Source organism: Dermacentor albipictus, chromosome 10 (assembly GCF_038994185.2).
Source record: "Dermacentor albipictus isolate Rhodes 1998 colony chromosome 10, USDA_Dalb.pri_finalv2, whole genome shotgun sequence".
Classification (NCBI taxonomy): domain Eukaryota; kingdom Metazoa; phylum Arthropoda; class Arachnida; order Ixodida; family Ixodidae; genus Dermacentor; species Dermacentor albipictus.
In genome coordinates this window covers 39,662,318-39,681,407 of record NC_091830.1, presented here as the reverse complement: position 1 = coordinate 39,681,407, position 19,090 = coordinate 39,662,318, and the positions used below count along the sequence as shown (strand labels likewise).

Sequence of the window (19,090 nt, the reverse complement as noted above, 5' to 3'; positions counted from 1 at the left end):
GCTTGAGGTGTCCATATAATTGCTATCGCAATAAAACTGGAATCCCGGTGCCGTTGACAGCTTCTAAAAACGACTCAGGTGTCGTTGTTTTTCAGTCGGAGCGTTGGGCGGGAAGAATGCTTACGTCATCTCCTGTGTCGACTAAGAACTGTCGATCCGTGTTTCTGTGTGTCACCAAGAAAAGATGGCTTGCGTGTTGGGGCCGTACCACTCGCCGTCGTTAGAGGTCAGCCGGCCTGTTTCCCTGCCAAGCTCAGGAACGCCGAGAGCGACGAGCGTTGTTCCCACAACGGAGCTCGTAGCAGCAAACGCCAGGCGTTGTGGGTGAAGTTTCATGGCCGGTGCCGGCGCGTCTTGATTTGCTGGCACTAATGCTTCTTGGGCAATGAGATGATGTGCGAAGATGTTCTGCGGCACAGCTGATGCGTTCCAGGCGCTCAGTCAAGAAGTCTAGTAGTGATTGCGTTGCTGAAGAGCAAGGAAGTGCGTGCAGGGCTGTCCTATTGTCACACAAAGACGATATCGTGGCTGCGATGGTTCAGGCGGCTACTTCCATGACTTTGTCGGCCAGTGCGGCAAGTCTCGTAAGACCCTTGGTAGAAGCCGTCGCCAGGACCATATGTACGTTATCCGGGAGCCGTTGCAAAAACAATTCGCCCAACAGCATGTCGTCGATGGAGCTCGTGCTGTCTCCAAGCAGCTGCCTCATTCAGTGAAGTTGACTAGGGCGTTGGTCACCGAGTTCTTCAGCGGCCAAAACGCGCTGGACGCGAGAACGCAGTGAAGCTCCTGTGCGCTGTAGGAAGGCTGCTTTGAGATCGTCATAGGCGGCGGTGGATAGTGGGGCGTTAGAACAGATATGCTACTTCGTGAACGGCGTTGGGTGAGAGCGCTGCGACTACGCAATGAAAGTTTGAGGCTTGAAGGCGTACACCAGCCATCTGGAATGGCGATTTGCCATGAAGAAACCCCACCCAGGGATGCTGGTCCTGGCACTGTGGGAGGAAGTGCCTCTAAATGCTAAGTCTATACTAAACATACATGTACACCAGAACAGCTTCACTTGTAGCTCACTGCCATACCGGAACAGAAGCCAAGAATGGCCAACACATGCAACACATATATCGAGGTTTAATTTGAGCTTTTTACATGCCCATGAGACCAACGCTTATATGAAGATTCTAGCTAATATTTTTGTTCAAAGGAAAGAATCTGCACAGTCGCACGTATTACAACGTTTTTTTTCTCATCTCATTTGTTTCTTTATTTTGCGTGCAGCTTCACTTTGTAAATATAAAGTAGGCGTTGTCTTATGTCCTATGTTGTTGCGATTTCTGGCGCTGAGGCTATCACTAAAAACGAACTGTCTCACATTGTTTATCGGAAGCCCAATGTTCAGCATCAGCGGAGCTAACCCTTCGCAGACAAGAAGCGCGTTTCTGCTTCGGTTTGTCAACATTTTGTTAAGGTGTGGATAGCAGTATACACTTGAACACTTTGTAAAATGCGAAATACTGCGACATTGACGCATTCATACCAATCGCTAAAGTGGCGTGGTGGCGGCTGCGCAACTGCATCGTCGGCCTATTTGCGAAACTCACATACTGTCGTAGCATTGCGTCGACAGCGCGCAAAATGGAATGGATTTTTCTTGCTGTGAAAGCGCCTATAAGCCCTATGGAATCATACGCGGAAGTTGTGCAGCAGCAACGAGTCCGCTGACATGCGCGGGCGGTGCCTACTCAGGCACGCTGCGCCGCAACACATATCGAATGATCAGTGGCGCGAAGAGAGCATGCGTTTAGTTGTTCAGCGTTCTTAATGGCCCGCATATCCTCTCTTCAGGTGAAATTTTATTTTTTGATTTCATGATTACGCTGCATATATTATATTCCAACATTGAATACGATGGTGCAGGTAGACATCTCTATTTTAGTCAGACATACTTAAAGCGTGTGTGCTCCGAGATATTAGTCTTTTAATTAGACACTCAATACACCAATTTCGCATTCACAGCGAGGGGGTCAGTGGCGCCAAGATTACTCCATGGCTCCCATGTGGGGCAGCTGATTCCGTGTCATGTGCTAGCCTATAAATCAGGTGGAACCCACTGCTCTCTAGTGACGAGAACAAGACTGGCATTTCGCTTTGCCCAGCAATCACTTTCGTCGCATGGGAGTTTCCTAGTTTTATTGAACACAATTAGCGCAATGGGCAGTGCACATGATAATGAATATATTGGCACATAAGAGCCTTAAAATGTAAAATGAAATAGGGTTGCCATCGAGCATGATTACCGTCCATCTTATAACGTGCCTTTTTTCATCTGGGGTTTTGCGCGTTGTAATGACGACCTGATTATGAGGCACACCGTAGTGGGGTATTCCGGAATACCTTCCCACCTGAGGTTATTAAACGTGAAGGCAATGCATGGAAGATGAGCCGTTTTTGCATAAACACGTGCCATAATTGGCAAATCATACATAAAAATTCGCAGTCTTTTCAAATTTTACCTATTTGTTGACTCGTTCACCGAAACTGTGTCCGCCAAAGTGTCGAAGCACATGCAAGCAGCACTTCCTATCCTAGCATAGCTGTTTGGTTAAAAAAACTGCCATTATAAATTTCAGGATTCTATCTCTCTCTCTGTAGGTCTACCTGAGCGTGCGTGCATGCTTGCCTGCATGCTTGCGTCCTTGCTTGCGTGCTGAACACGAAAAAAAAAACCATATCCGATGAAGGCTGGGGCTCACTTGTTATACTTTTATGTGATGGAGGTGTCCGCGACGTAATGTAATAGCTGTAAAGCTATCGCGCATGTATATGCTTGAAGAGCTGCCGATATAGTTTCAACTATACGGGTTCGCTACGTTGTCGCAATAGTAAAGGAAATGCGTTATTCATACATTTGTAGCATAACCACGAAAAGAGAGAACAAATAGATGCACAGCCAAAGTTTCAAAGGCAAGAACATGATTCGAGATCAAGCCCTGATATACTGACCCGTTATCTCCAGACACCAAAGTAGTTAGCAATGGGATCCAAAACGATCCTGGAGCACCAAAAAAAGCGAACGCACGCTTCGTTCTCGCAGTACACAAATTGAAAAAAAAAGCTAACTGGCACGGGGAGAATAGAACTATACACAACATGACAGAGAGAAATAAACGAATAATCACTCTTTCGGTATTTCTTCCAGATTGGTAGTTTTTTCGCTTGTCCTTTGTTAAGCGCGAAATAAACCTTAACCCTAACATTTTATTTACTTTTTTCAATCCTGGCTATCCACCCGACTATCACTGCCAGTTGTCTCATAGTGGGTATAACCCATAGGTCTTTTGGCGAGGAGGAAGATCGCGAACTGACTCCAGTTGCTGCTTATCGCCGCAGAAGCCAGCGTCGACGTGTTTCTGGAAGCAGGAAGACGACACCTCGTGCTGAAGGTGGCAACAACTGGTCAGCTGACGAACGTAAGAGAATTTTGCAGTGTGCAACCGTCTCGCCCACCTAGAGCGATGGAACGCTCTGCAGCTGAACCAAGACTCGCGCATTCGAGTGCCCGTATAGGGATTCAGCGATAGTGCTAGAGGTCAAGAAAAGCCACATGAACCCGCAAACCATATTTTCGTTTGCAGCATTATGGATATCATAATATTAAAAAGGATTTTGCCTTACAATGGTGAGCTCTAACCGGGACCGAGGGTGTACTTATAAGAAGCAAGTTAGCCTGCGGGTACTGCATAGGAAACAAGGCCAAGAACATAGTAACTTAAAACAAATGAAACAGATAGAATATGATCTCTCGTGCTTTGTACTTGGTCTCTCTTGTGTGCACATCCAGAAACTGGCTATTGGAACTGGCTTCTCATGCGCAAATCACGCGGAAAACCCGATGTTGTAATCGGTGGCGTGACCGAATGACGGCACCAATAATGGCCGACGGCAAAGAGTAAGAACACGTAAAAAATACTCGGATTGACGTCAAATCTCTCAGATAGGTTCCTGTAAACAAATTAAACCAGTGCCTTCGAAAAGATTATTCGGTAAATTTTGGTCTCGGTGGAAATCGAACCCGGGCCACGGCCCACGGGGGTACGCGACGAGCTCGCTTCCCAGAAGCTGCGGCGGTTCCATGCTTCTGATTGACTAACCCCCGTATGCAGAAATGCAACTTAAATCGAAGCACATGCTTGACTTGATTTAGATGACGCCTGGCGTTAACGTGCCCAAAGACGCTCACTGCGTTTCCTTCGACGCGTTCCCGATAGGCGTCACTCAAATCAAGTCAAGCATGGGCTTCAACTTAAGTTGCGTTTCTGCATACGGGGGTTAATGTACGCCTATAGTGTCTGCGTCGTTGCGCACGTCACGTCGCCGCCGTCTGACTTACTAAACATTTGGCCTAGAGCCTGCGTCATTGGTCACGTGGTGGCGCAGCCAATGGTTAGGAGGTGGCGCCACGTCATGAGTGTATAAAATGAGTGTATCAAATAAAACGCATCAACGTCCGCTTGAAAACAACTGAACAGTCCTTCGAATTATGAGCTCCTCTAGGGCAAACGAGCGTGTTGAGACGCTTTGAGCTTGTTGTGGCCATGGTGTTTAGGCTGCTGAGCACGAGGTCGCGGAATCGAATCCCGGCCAGGGTGGCCGCATTTCGATGGGGCGAATTGCGAAAACACCCGTGTACTTACACTTAGGTGCACGTTAGGGTACCCCAGGTAGTCGAAATTTCCGGAGTCCTCCACTACGGCGTGCCTCATCATCAGTATATGGTTTTGGCACGTAAAACTCCATAATTTAGTTTTAATTTAACGCTTTCAGCTTGTCCATTTGGCCTTACCGAGGCACAGTTAAAACGCAGGCGATAGCTTGCGCAGATATGGACTGTGCAACAACAACAAAAAAATTCAGCAAGAGGACTATATACCGGTTTCGCATTCCAGCACGTAAGCGATATGAAGTTTCTCTGTAGTTGATTTAGTGATAGTTTGTAAATGCAGCGTTGCACTAATTTCACTTTTGCCAAGGGCGCCAACGTGCAGAAATTTCAAGGTAACGGCTGTATTTATTTTTGATGTATAAGCCGTGTTTTTCCTTTCACGCGAGCAATGTAGGTTAAAAGAAAAATTGATATAGTTGTACTGGGTGCACTTGCGGCTACATAAACAATGGCCGCAAAGTTATGTAACTAATATATTCTCGATGCTGCTTGGAATCTAATCGGCTAGGGTCAGTGAACGCAAGTCCACCATAACGGATATTTTGGATCTGGGGAAGCAGCGAGTGGTGTGTGATAATAACAATTCTCTTATGTGTTTGTGGGGACGGACGTGTAAATTCGAATAAAGCGTTCGTTTGTCGACCCCTTCGCGTTTCAACATTCCTAAATAGTGCGGCTTCCTTCCTCTGTCCGTACCTCACTCTAGGTTCTATCTTCTGTAAGTATCTACTGTTTTACAAGAAATACGATTATTTTGCAGGAGTGCATTCCCCTATTCCGAATATTTACTGTATGCGAGCCCGTTGAGAACGCATGGACCGCGAATCATCTTCATCTGATCCCCGTAAGTACAAATATAGTTCAGTTCTTTTCCATTTTGTTTTTCATTTGACCAGCAGTGTGCAAGCACAGTTTGTCTAGATGATTGGTGCGGTAATTGGAGATTACAGCTGTGTTGATCGCTTCCTTATCTTCTGCTTGTGTGCATGCTTACATTCCGTGCTCATTTGTTCTCAGTCATACCTTACGTGATTTTATAAAGAAAGTGCTTGTCTTCAGCGAAGAACGGGGTTGTTATGTTCGTTGACGTGTTAATTTGTCCACCAACAGGAGAATTTATGGTATTCTTATGTCGTGTTTATAGCAGAAACCAATGGCACGAAGACTGAGGCGCGTCTGATTCTGTTCTGCGACGAGTGCGGCGAATGCTTCTCGTCACTCGATTACCTGGGCAGGCATCGACGCAGTAGGCACCGGGAAAGAGTTCAGGGCAAGCATCAGTGTTCCTACTGCTCCTACTCCAGCAATGACCGGTGAGTCTCACCGCTACCCCATGTTTATAGGGGGCAAATGAACACACTTCTAGAAAAATAAGAAACAAACATGGCCATAGACAAACAGTTTACTTCATCATCATCATCATCATCAGCCTGGTTACGCCCACTGCAGGGCAAAGGCCTCTCCCATACTTCTCCAACAACCCCGGTCATGTACTAATTGTGGCCATGCCGTGCCTGCAAACTTCTTAATCTCATCCGCCCACCTAACTTTCTGCCGCCCCCTGCTACGCTTCCCTTCCCTTGGGATCCAGTCCGTAACCCTTAATGACCATCGGTTATCTTCCCTCCTCATTACATGTCCTGCCCATGCCCATTTCTTTTTCTTGATTTCAACTAAGATGTCATTAACTCGCGTTTGTTCCCTCACCCAATCTGCTCTTTTCTTATCCCTTAAGGTTACACCTATCATTCTTCTTTCCATAGCTCGTTGCGTCGTCCTCAATTTCAGTAGAACCCTTTTCGTAAGCCTCCAGGTTTCTGCCCCGTTTACTTGGTGCTCTGAAATTACAGAACCAGTGGGCCTGAAAAACAAAGCTGCATACATGGTACCTTGAGAATGCTCTCCCCCCGTTAGCCAGAGGTCGGCATGCTCGCTCACGAGTGCACTGACTCGTATCGCCTTCTCATTTGTTTCGAGGGGAGTGAGATTGAGCTTCAGTAAGTGACGATATCTGTGAATGGATGTATGAACGGGCGTAAGCGTGGATATAACCCGACTATAATTGAAAGTCAGTGACAGAGATTTTGTGAGTAAGTAAGTACAATAGTAGGTTACTCTCGATGAATGCGAGTGCGAATGAATCCGTATGTGAGTGAAGAATTTGATTCTCTCACTTTGAAAGCGTGAACGGAAACCACTATGAGACGAGTGAGTGAGTGTGAATATGTGTGGGTGCGTGTACCAATGCTAGTGAGTACCTACGCGTGTGGGTGAGTACATGGCCTCTGAACTGAGTAGTGAGTGAGTACCTGTCCATATCCGCTTATTCTGCCGATTTATGCAGTCAGTAGGTGTCAGCGATTGTTACAGCGGTCAAGTAATTTATTCCGACAGCGGAAGGTTCCGGTAGCGACAACCCACCATATTTTCAAAAACATCTTTATGACATGTCCCAATAAGGTACACGTTCGTGCAGTACTGCCTATTGTTGCCTCCGAAATGCGTGAGCTGGCGCCGCCCTTTTAAGCGACGCAGTCTGAGACAGATGGACAGTCGGACACAGATAGACAGACCGACAGAGAGACAGACAGAGACACAGACAGACAGACAAAGAGAGACAGACAGACAGACACCCCCCCCCCCCAGACACACATATTTTAGCCCATTACTTATAATTCAGTGACAGAAGGCAAAAGCCAGTACACCAGCGAATTAAACTGGTATTCGAGACAGGGCTCCCTACACCAGAAGTGCTCGAATCATTAGGTGCCAGACATTGGTAATCTTAGAGTCGGTATGAACGAAAACAGCCGGTTGATGGCAAGAAGCACTTACCGAAAAATGCGTCTGTAAATTGTGTCCGTCGATTTTTTTTCTGCGCCCACACGTACACAGGCATCGAGTAACTTCTCACGAGCGGACGCACACGGGCGAGCGACCTTACGTGTGCAAGGTCTGCCAGAAAGGCTTCGCGCAGCCGTGCACCCTGGCCGCCCACATGGACACCCACAGCGAACAGAAGCAGCACGCGTGCGAAGTCTGCGACAAGCGCTACCGCAGCTCCTCCTCGCTGGCCTCCCACCGGAGACTGCACACTCGAGACGCGAAGCCCTACGTGTGTCCCGAGTGCCTCCGGGGATTCAACCAGCGGTGCGTCCTGCTGCGACACCTGGGGACGCACTCGGGACTCAAGCCCCACGTCTGCGACGAGTGCGGGCGACGGTTTACCCAGAGTGGCAGCGCGAACAGGCACAGGCGCTCGGCGCACAGCAAGCAGGCGACGGCGCCTGCCCAGGAGTAAGGAGCTGGCATGGAACGTGTACCGGTATATAGGGCAGGTTTGCACACGTGCTTCGGGCTGTGCTACTTGACATCATTATGCCACACAAGACACGATGTTCCAGTAGCTGAGCTGTGCGATGTACGTGGACGATGCGGTAACCATGGCCTCGAGGACGTCAAACTAAGGACGCCATATTAGAGCTAGCGAATCCTCCAGTTTAAGTACGAAATCCTTAATGGTGAGCCGGAATACCTCAGAAAGGCCTTCGTTGTTTTGTTCGAACCTTGTGACTACTTGTTTGAACCTAAATAGCCCATCACACTATGTTCATTTATGATTCGTCAAATAGCTTGATTTCTTGAGATAATAAAATTTGAGAATGAATACTAGGTATTGTAAACAGTAGTAGTCTTGTTCAAGGCGTATTATTGCTATAAAGATGTATGGACATTCCAGACGCATTTCTGCCATCGGCGTCAACGTCGCCGTGATGTTCCCGGTAAAGTCCAAGTGCGATAACATCGAGGCCGCGCCGTATGCTGTGCGTGCTAGTGAAAGCATGCGATGGTGATGTGGGGATGGTGGCTCGATCCCGCGATATCATGCGCACAAGACAAGAAAGTAAACACGTAGTGCGCCGTCATCCATCGTGCGCGGGACACCGAAGGCGGAAGTGGAGGAAGAGGAGGAAGGGAGAGGAAGGCGATCAACTCGGGCGATAGCTGCGATGGCGCGGCTGTGGTCGGCCGCGCTTGCCTTATCTTGACAGCGATCTGCTCAGGAGGCAGAGTCTATGTTCGCCGAGGACTGATAGCTTCGGGTGCGCTGTGTTGTCGCCACTTAGTTCGCGTTGAAGCTACCGACAGCACGAAGGTCAATGCCCTCGCTGCTACTGCTGCGCTTCCTCATGCCAGCGTTTTTACAGCGAGTGCCCGCGGTTATCGACAGATATATGTTCATGCTTACCTGTGCACACCTGACACCATGCTTGTTGATTTAATTACTAAGGGAATGTCTACAAATTTAAATGGCTGACAAAATCACTATTCTTACTTCATATGGCTGTCTAATATTTTCCTATTGCAACGGATGCTTCGCTTTTAGGGGCTTTGTAACCATTGTTATAGATCAATCCATTGAGTTGTTGGCGAAACATCCATTGCATCAGGTGAGTTGGCAGGTTATATTTAGTGTGCCATATTTAGTGGGCTCTGCGTCCACGTCTTCTTATCGCCTGTCGTGGTTAGTGGCTTAGCGAATATGATATTGTGCTCGTATCCCGGCCACCGATGCGGCCACCGCATCGTATCCCGGCTGCGGTGGCCGCATTTCGGTGGAGGCGAAATGCAAGAACACCCGTGTCCCGTGCTTTGGGGGCACATTAAAGGCCCCCTGTTGGTCAAAATTATTCCGGAGTCATCCAGTACGACATGCCTCACAATGAAATTGTGTTGTTATGTAAAAACCATAAATTGAATTCGTCTTTTTATCCCAAATACTCACTGGGTTTTTACACGCAAGCGTATTTAACCGTCTCGCGAAATCGGCGGAGTCTGTCTGAAGCCGCGAAGCAAGCGAAGGAGGAAGGTTCCTGGAGGTGAAGAGCATCGCAAGCCGAGGCAACTGCGAACTAGAGGAATGTATAGGTAACCTTGAGCGATGTGGAGATTGCGAAACGAGGTGAAGCGTCAGAGAGGAGGAAGGCAGGCACAGGCGCTCTGGGTTGATTTCCTCTGGCAATTGGTACACGTCTTATTCGCGGTGCATACGTACCAAGTTCGTCTGATGATAACATCGTACTCGCGCGTGGTACGCTGTGTGTGCGAGTGAAAGCGCGCGACGCTAAGCCGACGATGGCGGCTCAATCTCGCATGCGCAAGGGGAAGAAGCGCGCCGTGTTTCTTCGCGTCCATCGCACTATGGAAGGGTAAAGTGGAGGGTAGTGTACTTCGGCCGCGGGCGGTCACGCGTGATATATCTTGAAAGCGGTCTCCTGTCGGGCAGCAGTCTATAGGTGGGCTGACGGCTCGTAACTTTGCGTGGGCTCTGTTCTCACCGCTCAGCTTTCGTTGAAGGTACAGACAGCACGAAGGTCACTGCATGCGCTACTGCTGCCGCGATTCCTCACGCCAGCGTTTTGGCAGCGAGTGTCCGTGGTCATCGAGTGAATGTGTTTATGTTGGCCTGTGCGCGTTGATACCATGCTACGTAATTCAGAGGGTAAGCGAATGCTTGCAATGGGGCGTTCCATTCAGGCGGCTGCTGCATATGTCTTGCCTTGAGCCCTGTCTTGAGTGCAATCTGTGAGGCGAAAAGAGTAGGTGTCCAAGCGCACCGAGTGCCGAAAGCGTCGTGTGTGTTATAGCACCCATATACTTGCACGGCACCCGCGTTCACAAAGTTAAACGTCACGAACGTTTTTGTTGGTTATGACAGAGGAACTGCTAATTTTAGTGGTGAGAGTACTTAAAACAAATTGAATGCATAGATGCTCTTCAGAACGCAAATCTTCAGTGTTTCGGGACGTAAGTCCAAATTTAATCCTCATCAAATCCCTAGCTCATGCGGTGTCTTGTTCGAGAACAAGCCAAGAGACTCGCGGGAACCGTGAGACTGTGTGCAAGGTCGATCCAAGTAGGTCGCGAAGCTTCGGGCGAAAAGCGGTTCAGTACAAATTGCCACCGACATCAGCAAGGGTGGTTATGGGAGCAGCTATTGAAGCGTGACTATGTTTGGAGGGAACAAACATTTGGAAAGAAAACAGCATTCTTTAATTCAAGCGAGACACAATTAGAGTCATTAAACGAAAATGAAATATATTGTCAATTTCGTATATTCGTGACGAGATAAGAAAATACAGGTTTATTTAACTTTATTATTATAATCAATATATTTCTTTTCAGCGACCATCATTACAGCGGGCGTTGACGCCGCTATCGCTCGCAATGCAGTGCAGCTCTTGAAATGTGCAAGAAAGGCGCTCTCGTAAAGTTCACCTCTTCAAATAAGCCCCCTTTTACGCGTTGTACTTTTTTGCTTGTCAACGTTTGTCTGAATTTAAAGACGTGGGTAGCTTCATCGCTTCTTAACCTGTTCAGTCAAAGATAGCGAGTTCCGACCACCAGATAATTGTTTAGTTGTTTTAGTGCGACTGCGCTGGCCAACGGGCTTGGCGTCCGACGATAGGACCAGCACTCTACACCTAAAGCTTTCGTCGCCTCCAAAGAAAGTATGTTCTGTGCAGGGGTGCGATTTCGACAACCGTACGGCTGGCCTTTTCTTGCATCGCTTTCCGCGCTGAAAGCTCGAAACGCCCATCAAGTCGAATGGCGGTGTATTTGAGCACATAGCTCTAAACGCAGGCCAACAAAACAAATTTCGCGCCTTCGAAAACAAGATGACGTCACTTCGGTTTTGAACAGATATGGCATCACAGTATTTTTTATTCCGCCCGAAGTGCTCCCTCCACATACATATGGCGCTAAGCCCCATGGACAGCTGATGAACCGCCATGTTTTGAACGCATGGGCTCCTATATGGAAGCACGGAGGAAGGAAACTCAGGAGAGGCCCTGACGTCACTCTTTGTGAAGCGAAAGTGAAGCCAGAAGTTGGCGTTGCTCATGGCGTTGCTCCGCCTATCGGGCCAGCTCTCCTCTCTTGTTTACATTTCTCGCGAAACCACGCCGCTCTGCGCGCAACCGTGCTGCTCGGACCCGCGCGCTTCGCAGCAATACTAAACAATCGTTAGCACGTTAGCATGATTCCGCCAAAGAGGGTAAAATTTCCCGCGGATATTCCTTCGTCCGTTGTCATTGCCGTGGCGCGGTACATTGCGCATAACGTTGCATGCGCGTTCATTTCACGAACTTTAGTTCCACCTGTCCCACCTGGCCACAGCAACATCCGGTAGAGCACGGTCCAGATAACGCAGCGCAACAAAACACGGAGACCAACGCAAACCTGCCCCCATGGTGCCTTTGCCACGGTACGAAACTTACGAAGCAACACGTGTGAGCGCACAGAAAAATAACAAAGATGCCATTATGGGGCCACTACAGCAAAGAAACAAAAAAAAACAGCAAAACAAAGGAGAACCTACTACGTCATTTCCTCCATACTTTTCTCCTAGCGCGCGGAGTGGGTAGGGCCTCTCCTCAGCTTCCTTCCTCCATGTATGGAAGCTTCGCTACCAGGTATATTTACCGTACTGGCTGGACTCGTGCCGCCATCTGTTCCCAAGTTGCTTAAGCTTCACGAAGGGTTGCTTTCGCGTTCAAACGTTGGTGGCGCTCCTTTCGCAGGAGTGGTTTCTTTTCGAATTGTGAGCGCGTACTGATTCAACTGAATGAACCACGATGTGAGCCACGTCATTGTTGGACCACTACAGTAGCAGCAACAGCAGCCAAACAACAACAACGCATGGTACTCGGCTTCCAATACCCAGTCCCACATGTTTACCCTGGTTGTATTACACTTGTTGCAATAACGGCAAGCTCTCTCTCATGTCCTCATGCAGAGCCTCCCCTTTTATTTCCTTCTTTTTTTCTTAGAGCAGGAACAGAGTGCCGCCCTGTGATGGAGACGTATGCTTTTGCGAAAATTTAGGATGTGCACAGCGTGACAGCAGACAAAGGCAGAAAAGGTACACAAGGACAAGCGCTTTTGCCTGTGTTGTCTGATAAACCGATCATTCTTGTAATTCTGGAACCATATTAATTTGAGCAGTGCAGTGTTGTTCCCAGAAACTAATAAACACGAGAATGAAAACAAAGTTGGAACAATAGACCCTTTTCCTAATTCAGTCTGGCAACATTGACACAGGAGGCACCACGTGCTGTTACTCTATTACTCTATGAGTTGTCCGCCATTAGTTGGTCAGTGCGAGTGGTGCGGCATGGTGCGGTGTGTTCGCTGGTCGCTAGGTTGACGCACAGCAGCAGCATGTCGTGGTCCAAGAGCCTCGCTGTCATACCGAAAAGCCTTGATATAAGCAAAATAGAGGCGTATCGCACGTCGAGAAGCGTCGGGAACCGCAATGCACTACGCAGCCACAAGTTCGTCGCAGAAAGCTACGTCCAATGCTCGACGATTGAAACACGTTCATTCACAACGCAGTAAGTATCCTCGCTATCATTTTCTTTTCGCTTGCTTGCTAGCGTTTTTGTTGTTAAACGATACAACGACCGTTCATAAGGCACACAGGCTGATTCACATGCGTTTGCGAAGTGATATGTTGCCGTGCAGAAGGATAACGTGTCGCCCGATATGACAGCTTTAATGAATGCGTTTATGCTGGCGCCAGCAGAAGTTAACTTGTCCTTCTTACTTCGATGCAGTGATTCCACGCTCGTGCGCGTACGTGCTAAGTGCTTCAGGAGCCAAAAGAAGACAGCAACACCATATGCCGTGACCGCCCTGCTGACGCACGATGGTTTTGTGAAAGAGTGTACATGCGAGTGCGCTGCTAGAGAAAACGGCACATGTCACCATGTCATGGGACTGTTGAAAGTCCTTGTGCTACTTCTTGATAACGGGTATGCAGAGGCTCCGCCGGAAATGTCATGTACGGAACTGCCACAAATCTGGAGGAGGCCCCGGGGGCACAAAATACCGGCTTCTAGCGTCGACGAAATTGACTGGAGAGCCGCACGGCCAGACGGTCTTTCTTACCCGCTCCAATCGCGTCTTTATGAAGCCAGGAAAAGACCGAGGAGTGTAGATGATGTTCAGAAAGCTGCGAGGCAGTTCGCAAGAGAGATGGCTGCACATACTGCGAGTCCACTTCTGGAGCACTGGCAGTCTGCAACGCTAAAGAAAGCAGACAGTTTGTTTGGCGAGACGTGTGAAGGCAGCCTCTTGTGGAGTCAGAAACCACTTGTACCACATGACTTCACCACCTATTTATGCCCAGAAATTCAGGTTGGGGTGACTACAGAGTTGACACCCATGCAGCCAGCATTTTTTCCAGAACCCTTAAACACTGTTGTGTCGTGCGTGGACCTGCCACCAATGCAGCAGGCTGTAATCGAGGCAAGCACATACATGCATGTAGCATGCCGGCATTTAGCATGGAATAAAGCACAGTAAACATGAGAACCTTGTGCACACCTTTCGCTTCTTTGTCTTCGACCTATGTAGCATACTCTTGCTACGTGCTGCATAACTTGTGTTAACTAACCCACTTTGTCACGTTTATAACGCTTTTGCTTATTAGCAACCAAACATAATATTTACAAAGTTATGTTGACTGTGGTTATGTCTTTCTGTGCGTTAACTCTAACATGTGCTGCACCCTTACACGCAGGCTTTCGTGTGCCGTCTGTTGATGTAGCTCACCAGGTTGAACAGACCTTGCGAGCAGAGCCTATTCATAGCATACATGTAGCATGGAATGAAGCCAGAAAATGCAATAACATTGTGCACGACTTCCAAGTAATGCCCGTGTGTTTTTCAACGTGTGCTCTTGCTGCTCACTATATACCTTACGTATGCTAACTAACCCACATTTTCATAACACTATTTCTTCTGCTTAGCAACCAAACAGTTTTATTAGTTTACAAAACTATGCTGACTCTGTTATGTCCGCTTTCTGGGTGTTAACTCTAACATGTGCTGCACCCTTATATGCAGGCTCTCATGCTGTCTGTTGACGAAGCTCGCCAGCTTGAGCAGACCTCTCGCCAACAGAGCCAAAGTGCGACATGGAAAGCTGCTCGCAAAAACCGCTTGACTGCTTCCAATTTTGGTGTTGCTGTTACACGTGAGAATTGGACAGAGAAAGGCCTGCAGAACCTCACCGCAGACCGAGATATGTCTAGAGTCAGGGCCATCCAGTAAGTACGGGTCAAAAACATTTTCTTGGCCAAGTTAGTTCACAACAAAGTGAAAACTATAGCACAAGAAGACAAAGTGTACAGGCGAGGCACTTCCTTGTTTACATCTGCTATGGATAATCTTGCTTCCAGTGAATCACGGTGGCTACAAGTGATTGGCACTAATGAATGTTATTAGCAGATTACACATGTGCACCTGTTGTCACACATTGATCAAAAACCTTGGAAATGGGAGTAGCTTTGCACACTATTGTCAATCAAGCTTTTAGTCGTGGGTACAGGTTGGTCTTTAATAAATATCATTTTATTAACCTGTGCTCCTCAACATTGTTACAATATTAGCATGTGTATACACACCGTATGTACTGCCTAACGTGGATTGTATCACAGAGTGCAAGTAAAAGACAAAACTTCCATCATGGTATTTCTTTTTCAGGTACGGAGTTTCAAGCGAAGCCATGGCTGTTCAAAAATATGAAACAACCCTCCGAACCTTCCGGCACAATATTCAGACCTTCCACTGCGGCCTTATTGTGGATCCCACGTGCCCATGGCTCGGTGCATCGCCTGATCGTGTTGTGTGGGACCCAGAGGAACCGAATCCTCATGGTATTGTCGAAGTTAAGTGCCCATATTCAATGAAAGACTTGAAAATACCAAGCACTCATGGCTCGTGCCTTGTGAAAGATAGCCACGGCACGTACAGGCTAAACCGCACCCACCATTACTATTACCAGGTGCTTGGACAGATGGCCCTTTCAGGGCTTACTTGGGCTGACTTTGTCATGTATGCTCCACAGTTTCTAGTTGTCGAAAGAATTCGATTCATTGAAAGTAAATGGCAGAAATGCAAAAACAGGTTGGACAGCTTTTATTTTTCCACACTTCTGCCGTACTTGGCAAAAACATGCAGTACGAACAGTGGATGTTGAATTCAAGAGATTACGAAATGAATGAGCATTTATGTATTTATTAATAAAGTTTGATACTATTGACAGTGCCTTGTATCCTTTTCTTGTAACGAGTATTGACGCCATGTGCTCATTGCTTTGGCCATGCTAGCTTGGCAGTCACTGCGAAGGTTATGCAGTACTGAACTGACACCTTGCACATCACTGCAGCAAGATTGCTGCTGCTGCAGATCCTAGGTTGCTATTAAAGGACTTTGAAGATTGCTTAAGAATGCACACAATGCCCAAATTTCATTAATGATCGGTGCAACTGACAGTGGGATGGGCCTGTCGAAAATATGAAATGCCTTAATACGTTGAATGCGCCGCTCGACATGTATTCTGAGACTTGCAATGTCCTCTGTTTGTCTAACTTCTTCAGTAAAGTGCTGTCTCCGAAGGAAAGGGGGAATGTTCAACGCAACTCCTTTTGCACTGAGCAGGTCCTGTATCTTAAAGCCCTTGTCGGCCATTACCGAGTCGCCAGGCTCAAACTCGAGTTTTAAAAACCCGCTTTTTTCTACGAGCTCTTTGTCTGACACCGACCCTGTAAATAATTTTGACAGAAACGTGATCGTTCCATCAGGTGAAATGACAACCAAACCCTTCATTGTATTAGTTGACTTGTAGGTTGAGTAGGTCGCCGACTGAAGGACCAGAGAGCTTGGAACTTCGCATCTCACTTCTGTCGCGTCGATAATGGCTCTTGTTGATGGGTATCGCTCTTTAAAAATGGCTGGCATAGCCTTGTCAACCTTGTCTCTGCTTAGCCAAAGGTCCATCTGGCCAACCGGCAAATAAATAAAGCTGATCCATGTGGTACATATTCTGGATACTGTAGCAATGGACACCCTGAACCTGTAGGCAAGGTCCCTATCGAAAAGCCCAAGGCGCAACCTGACGAGAACAAGAAAAAGCTGGTCCTTAGCCGTCAGCATGTGCGGCCTCCCTGCATTACTTGATGAACTTGAATAGCTCCTAGACCATACTTTTATATTTTCCCCACACTCACCGGGGTTTATCAAACGGAAGAAGCACATGAATGATTCAAAGTTTGAAAGCCCAGTATAGAAACTAATGTCCTCAGGGCTGTCCTTAAAGCATTCGACAGAAAATTGCCTGCTTTTATGCCGATCAAGCTTTTTGTTTTCCATATTAAGTATTTCATACTCTCTTTGAGCTTTATAAAGCACATCTTTTGCTGACTTCACCTCTTTCGTTCTAATTTCCAAGTCGCTCTCCAGTTGTTGTGTACGCACTTGAAGTAGAGAGAGCTGCGTCTCGAGCTCAGGCGCTCGCTCTGCATTTGCTTTCGCAGACTTCACCTCTTCGATCCTACCTTCTAAGTCGCTTTCCAGTTGGTGTATGCGCATTTGGAGCACAGAAAGCTGCTTCTCGAGCTCCAACACTCTAACTGCACATGCACAATCACACACTTCGTGGTCTCGGACGTGGGTCGCACTGGCCGGCTTTGAAACACTTGCACACTCTGTGGCGTCCATAGTTTCAACAGCTGTTGAAGAATCCCGCGACGCGGCGACATCACTACTAGGAGAAAGCGGTGGTTGTGACGCAAACCCGGAGCTGCTAGCCTGGCCGACGGCGGAAAGCAGTTTTACTTTCGCGACACACTGTTGTCGTTCTTTCGGTTTTTTTCTTGCTGGTGGCTTGAGTTTTCCAAAGGCAAACACGCTTGGCACGGCGTCAACCCGGAGGTAACGCCGATCGCCGACTACATTCGGCAAGTAGCTGTCGGTGGTGAAGTGATTCGAGCACACCTTTGTGTGCTTCGTCACGACAAAAAGCTTTCCTTCATCGCGCTTAATAGCTACAATCCATTTCTTCTTCAGATGCGGATCCTTCGGAAAGCAGAAGAACGACACCTGTAAGACGATAAAAGCGACGTAAGGCGCGCGCATGAGACGCAACAAACAGTAAACGAAATGTATACACACGCATACTTGCCTTCGAGCCATTGTCGTCCAGAACTCCTCGCTGGTTGCAAAGCGGCACGCAGCAATGCACGGGCATGTTACCGAATGCCGAGGAGAACCGGATTCAACGGAAATTCATCGGGCAGGCAGATGAAAACTTAGGCGCTCAGTATAGTTTTGCTTGCCCGTCCGCTTCGTCAGTGCGCGGAGACGCCGACTTCGCCCAGCTAATGGCGCCGATCTCATAGTCGCTGTCGTCCTCAATAGGTGGCGCTGAATTCCGAAACCGCCCTATTGCAAGCGGATCTCTTCTTGGAGTACTGAAATTACAGTTTTGCTACTTTTTTTATGCTTTCGTTATATGTTCATCCGCGACCTCGGAACGCCGAATAAATACTCGCAAGTCTCAGCGTGTCTTAATAAATTACATAAAATAGCTGCTCGATAGCCTGGTTCATCTCCCAGGAGGTGACTGTCATAATGTCATGACGCAGAGTGTAGTCACACGGAAGACCGACATCGTGACGTTTTTCTCAATGGTAAAATGAACGTTTAAGTAATGGTAAAAGGAAATAAACTAGAAGAGAACATTACGTCATGCAGTAAGCCTTCCCAACAGCAAGCCGTCAGCTATGCCGCTTGTTTACCTATAAGCTGCATGGTCACCGGTTGTGTGCTCGCTTAACGAAAATGTAAACAAGGCTTTCCCTGAAATAACATTCCAGCTTAGCCATTCCTACAAAGCCATTGAAATGCTAGGTGATGTAACTTTGAGAAGCCACGGTGGCTGCAACCAGCTGTGAACTCCTATTGATCCCGAGGCTCGTCCTGCATTTACGTGCGCTTTTTGCGACTTCAGGCGAATAGTTTCTGGCCATCTGTCATAGTCAGCGCTAAATTCAAAGTTGTCTGTCCAAAAGAGCAGCGAAATTAAATTACTTTTCGGCTCTCATAGGCCAGCGTTCCATGCAGTAAATACCGCTGAAAATTCGGGCACAACCCATCTCGCGATGGCTCGCGACGTTAATAATATTAGCATTCAAGCTGTGTAAGTAACCTGCGCATTGCTGAAGGCATCTTTGTTTAAAGTTTGTTGCGCGAGAAGTAGGCTGACGATGCTAATTGAACTTAATCAACCCAGGCCTCCCACCACCACCACAGCTCACGACGTCTACGCTGTCGGACGCCGCGAGGAAAACGTTTAGTTAACGCAGGCTCACAACGAAAGAAAGCCACTTTTGACCCAGTCGTGCCGTAGATTAGTGTGTTCCGCATACATATATCTGCGAAGGAAGTATGGCGAGATTGCATAGGGCGCCTTCTGGGGCGTAAAACTTTTCAGTTTCATTCTAACCTCTAATAGCG

At 47.8% G+C, this 19,090-nt stretch overlaps 3 protein-coding genes across 5 annotated transcripts; 2 read left to right on the top strand and 1 right to left on the bottom strand.

The window, feature by feature from the left end:
- Positions 1-3,318: 3,318 nt before the first annotated feature.
- LOC135907381 (endothelial zinc finger protein induced by tumor necrosis factor alpha-like) lies at positions 3,319-8,411 on the top strand. 3 transcript variants are annotated; one of them, XM_065439072.2, is made up of 4 exons: positions 3,319-3,470; positions 5,484-5,567; positions 5,871-6,036; positions 7,619-8,411. In XM_065439072.2, exons 2-4 carry the CDS (start codon positions 5,537-5,539, stop codon positions 8,022-8,024), a joined length of 603 nt encoding a protein of 200 aa, XP_065295144.1. In that variant the 5' UTR covers positions 3,319-3,470; positions 5,484-5,536; the 3' UTR covers positions 8,025-8,411. The 3 variants fall into 3 exon arrangements, with proteins under 3 accessions (XP_065295144.1, XP_065295142.1, XP_065295143.1); XM_065439070.2 differs by having other exon boundaries at positions 5,868-6,036; XM_065439071.2 differs by having other exon boundaries at positions 3,321-3,470; positions 5,430-5,567; positions 5,868-6,036.
- Positions 8,412-12,914: 4,503 nt separating this feature from the next.
- On the top strand, positions 12,915-15,773 carry LOC135907360 (uncharacterized). The gene is made up of 4 exons (XM_065439047.2): positions 12,915-13,122; positions 13,345-14,038; positions 14,639-14,841; positions 15,278-15,773. Exons 1-4 carry the CDS (start codon positions 12,950-12,952, stop codon positions 15,771-15,773), a joined length of 1,566 nt encoding a protein of 521 aa, XP_065295119.2. The 5' UTR covers positions 12,915-12,949.
- A 212-nt stretch (positions 15,774-15,985) lies between these two features.
- LOC139050300 (uncharacterized) lies at positions 15,986-16,729 on the bottom strand. The gene has a single exon (XM_070526531.1). The coding sequence runs from the start codon at positions 16,727-16,729 to the stop codon at positions 15,986-15,988; it is 744 nt and encodes a 247-aa protein (XP_070382632.1).
- Between the last annotated feature and the right edge of the window lie 2,361 nt (positions 16,730-19,090).

Excerpts from the sequence above, each read along its gene's own strand:
- LOC135907381 (XM_065439070.2), top strand. The coding sequence starts at position 5,537 with ATGGACCGCGAATCATCTTCATCTGATCCCC. Across the intron at positions 5,568-5,867 it reads ATCATCTTCATCTGATCCCC|CAGAAACCAATGGCACGAAG; the intron begins GTAAGTACAAAT and ends TCGTGTTTATAG. Across the intron at positions 6,037-7,618 it reads TCCTACTCCAGCAATGACCG|GCATCGAGTAACTTCTCACG; the intron begins GTGAGTCTCACC and ends ACACGTACACAG.
- LOC135907360 (XM_065439047.2), top strand. The coding sequence starts at position 12,950 with ATGTCGTGGTCCAAGAGCCTCGCTGTCATACCGAAAAGCCTTGATATA. Across the intron at positions 13,123-13,344 it reads ACACGTTCATTCACAACGCA|TGATTCCACGCTCGTGCGCG; the intron begins GTAAGTATCCTC and ends ACTTCGATGCAG. Across the intron at positions 14,842-15,277 it reads TCTAGAGTCAGGGCCATCCA|GTACGGAGTTTCAAGCGAAG; the intron begins GTAAGTACGGGT and ends TTTCTTTTTCAG.
- LOC139050300 (XM_070526531.1), bottom strand. The coding sequence starts at position 16,729 with ATGCTGACGGCTAAGGACCAGCTTTTTCTTGTTCTCGTCAGGTTGCGC.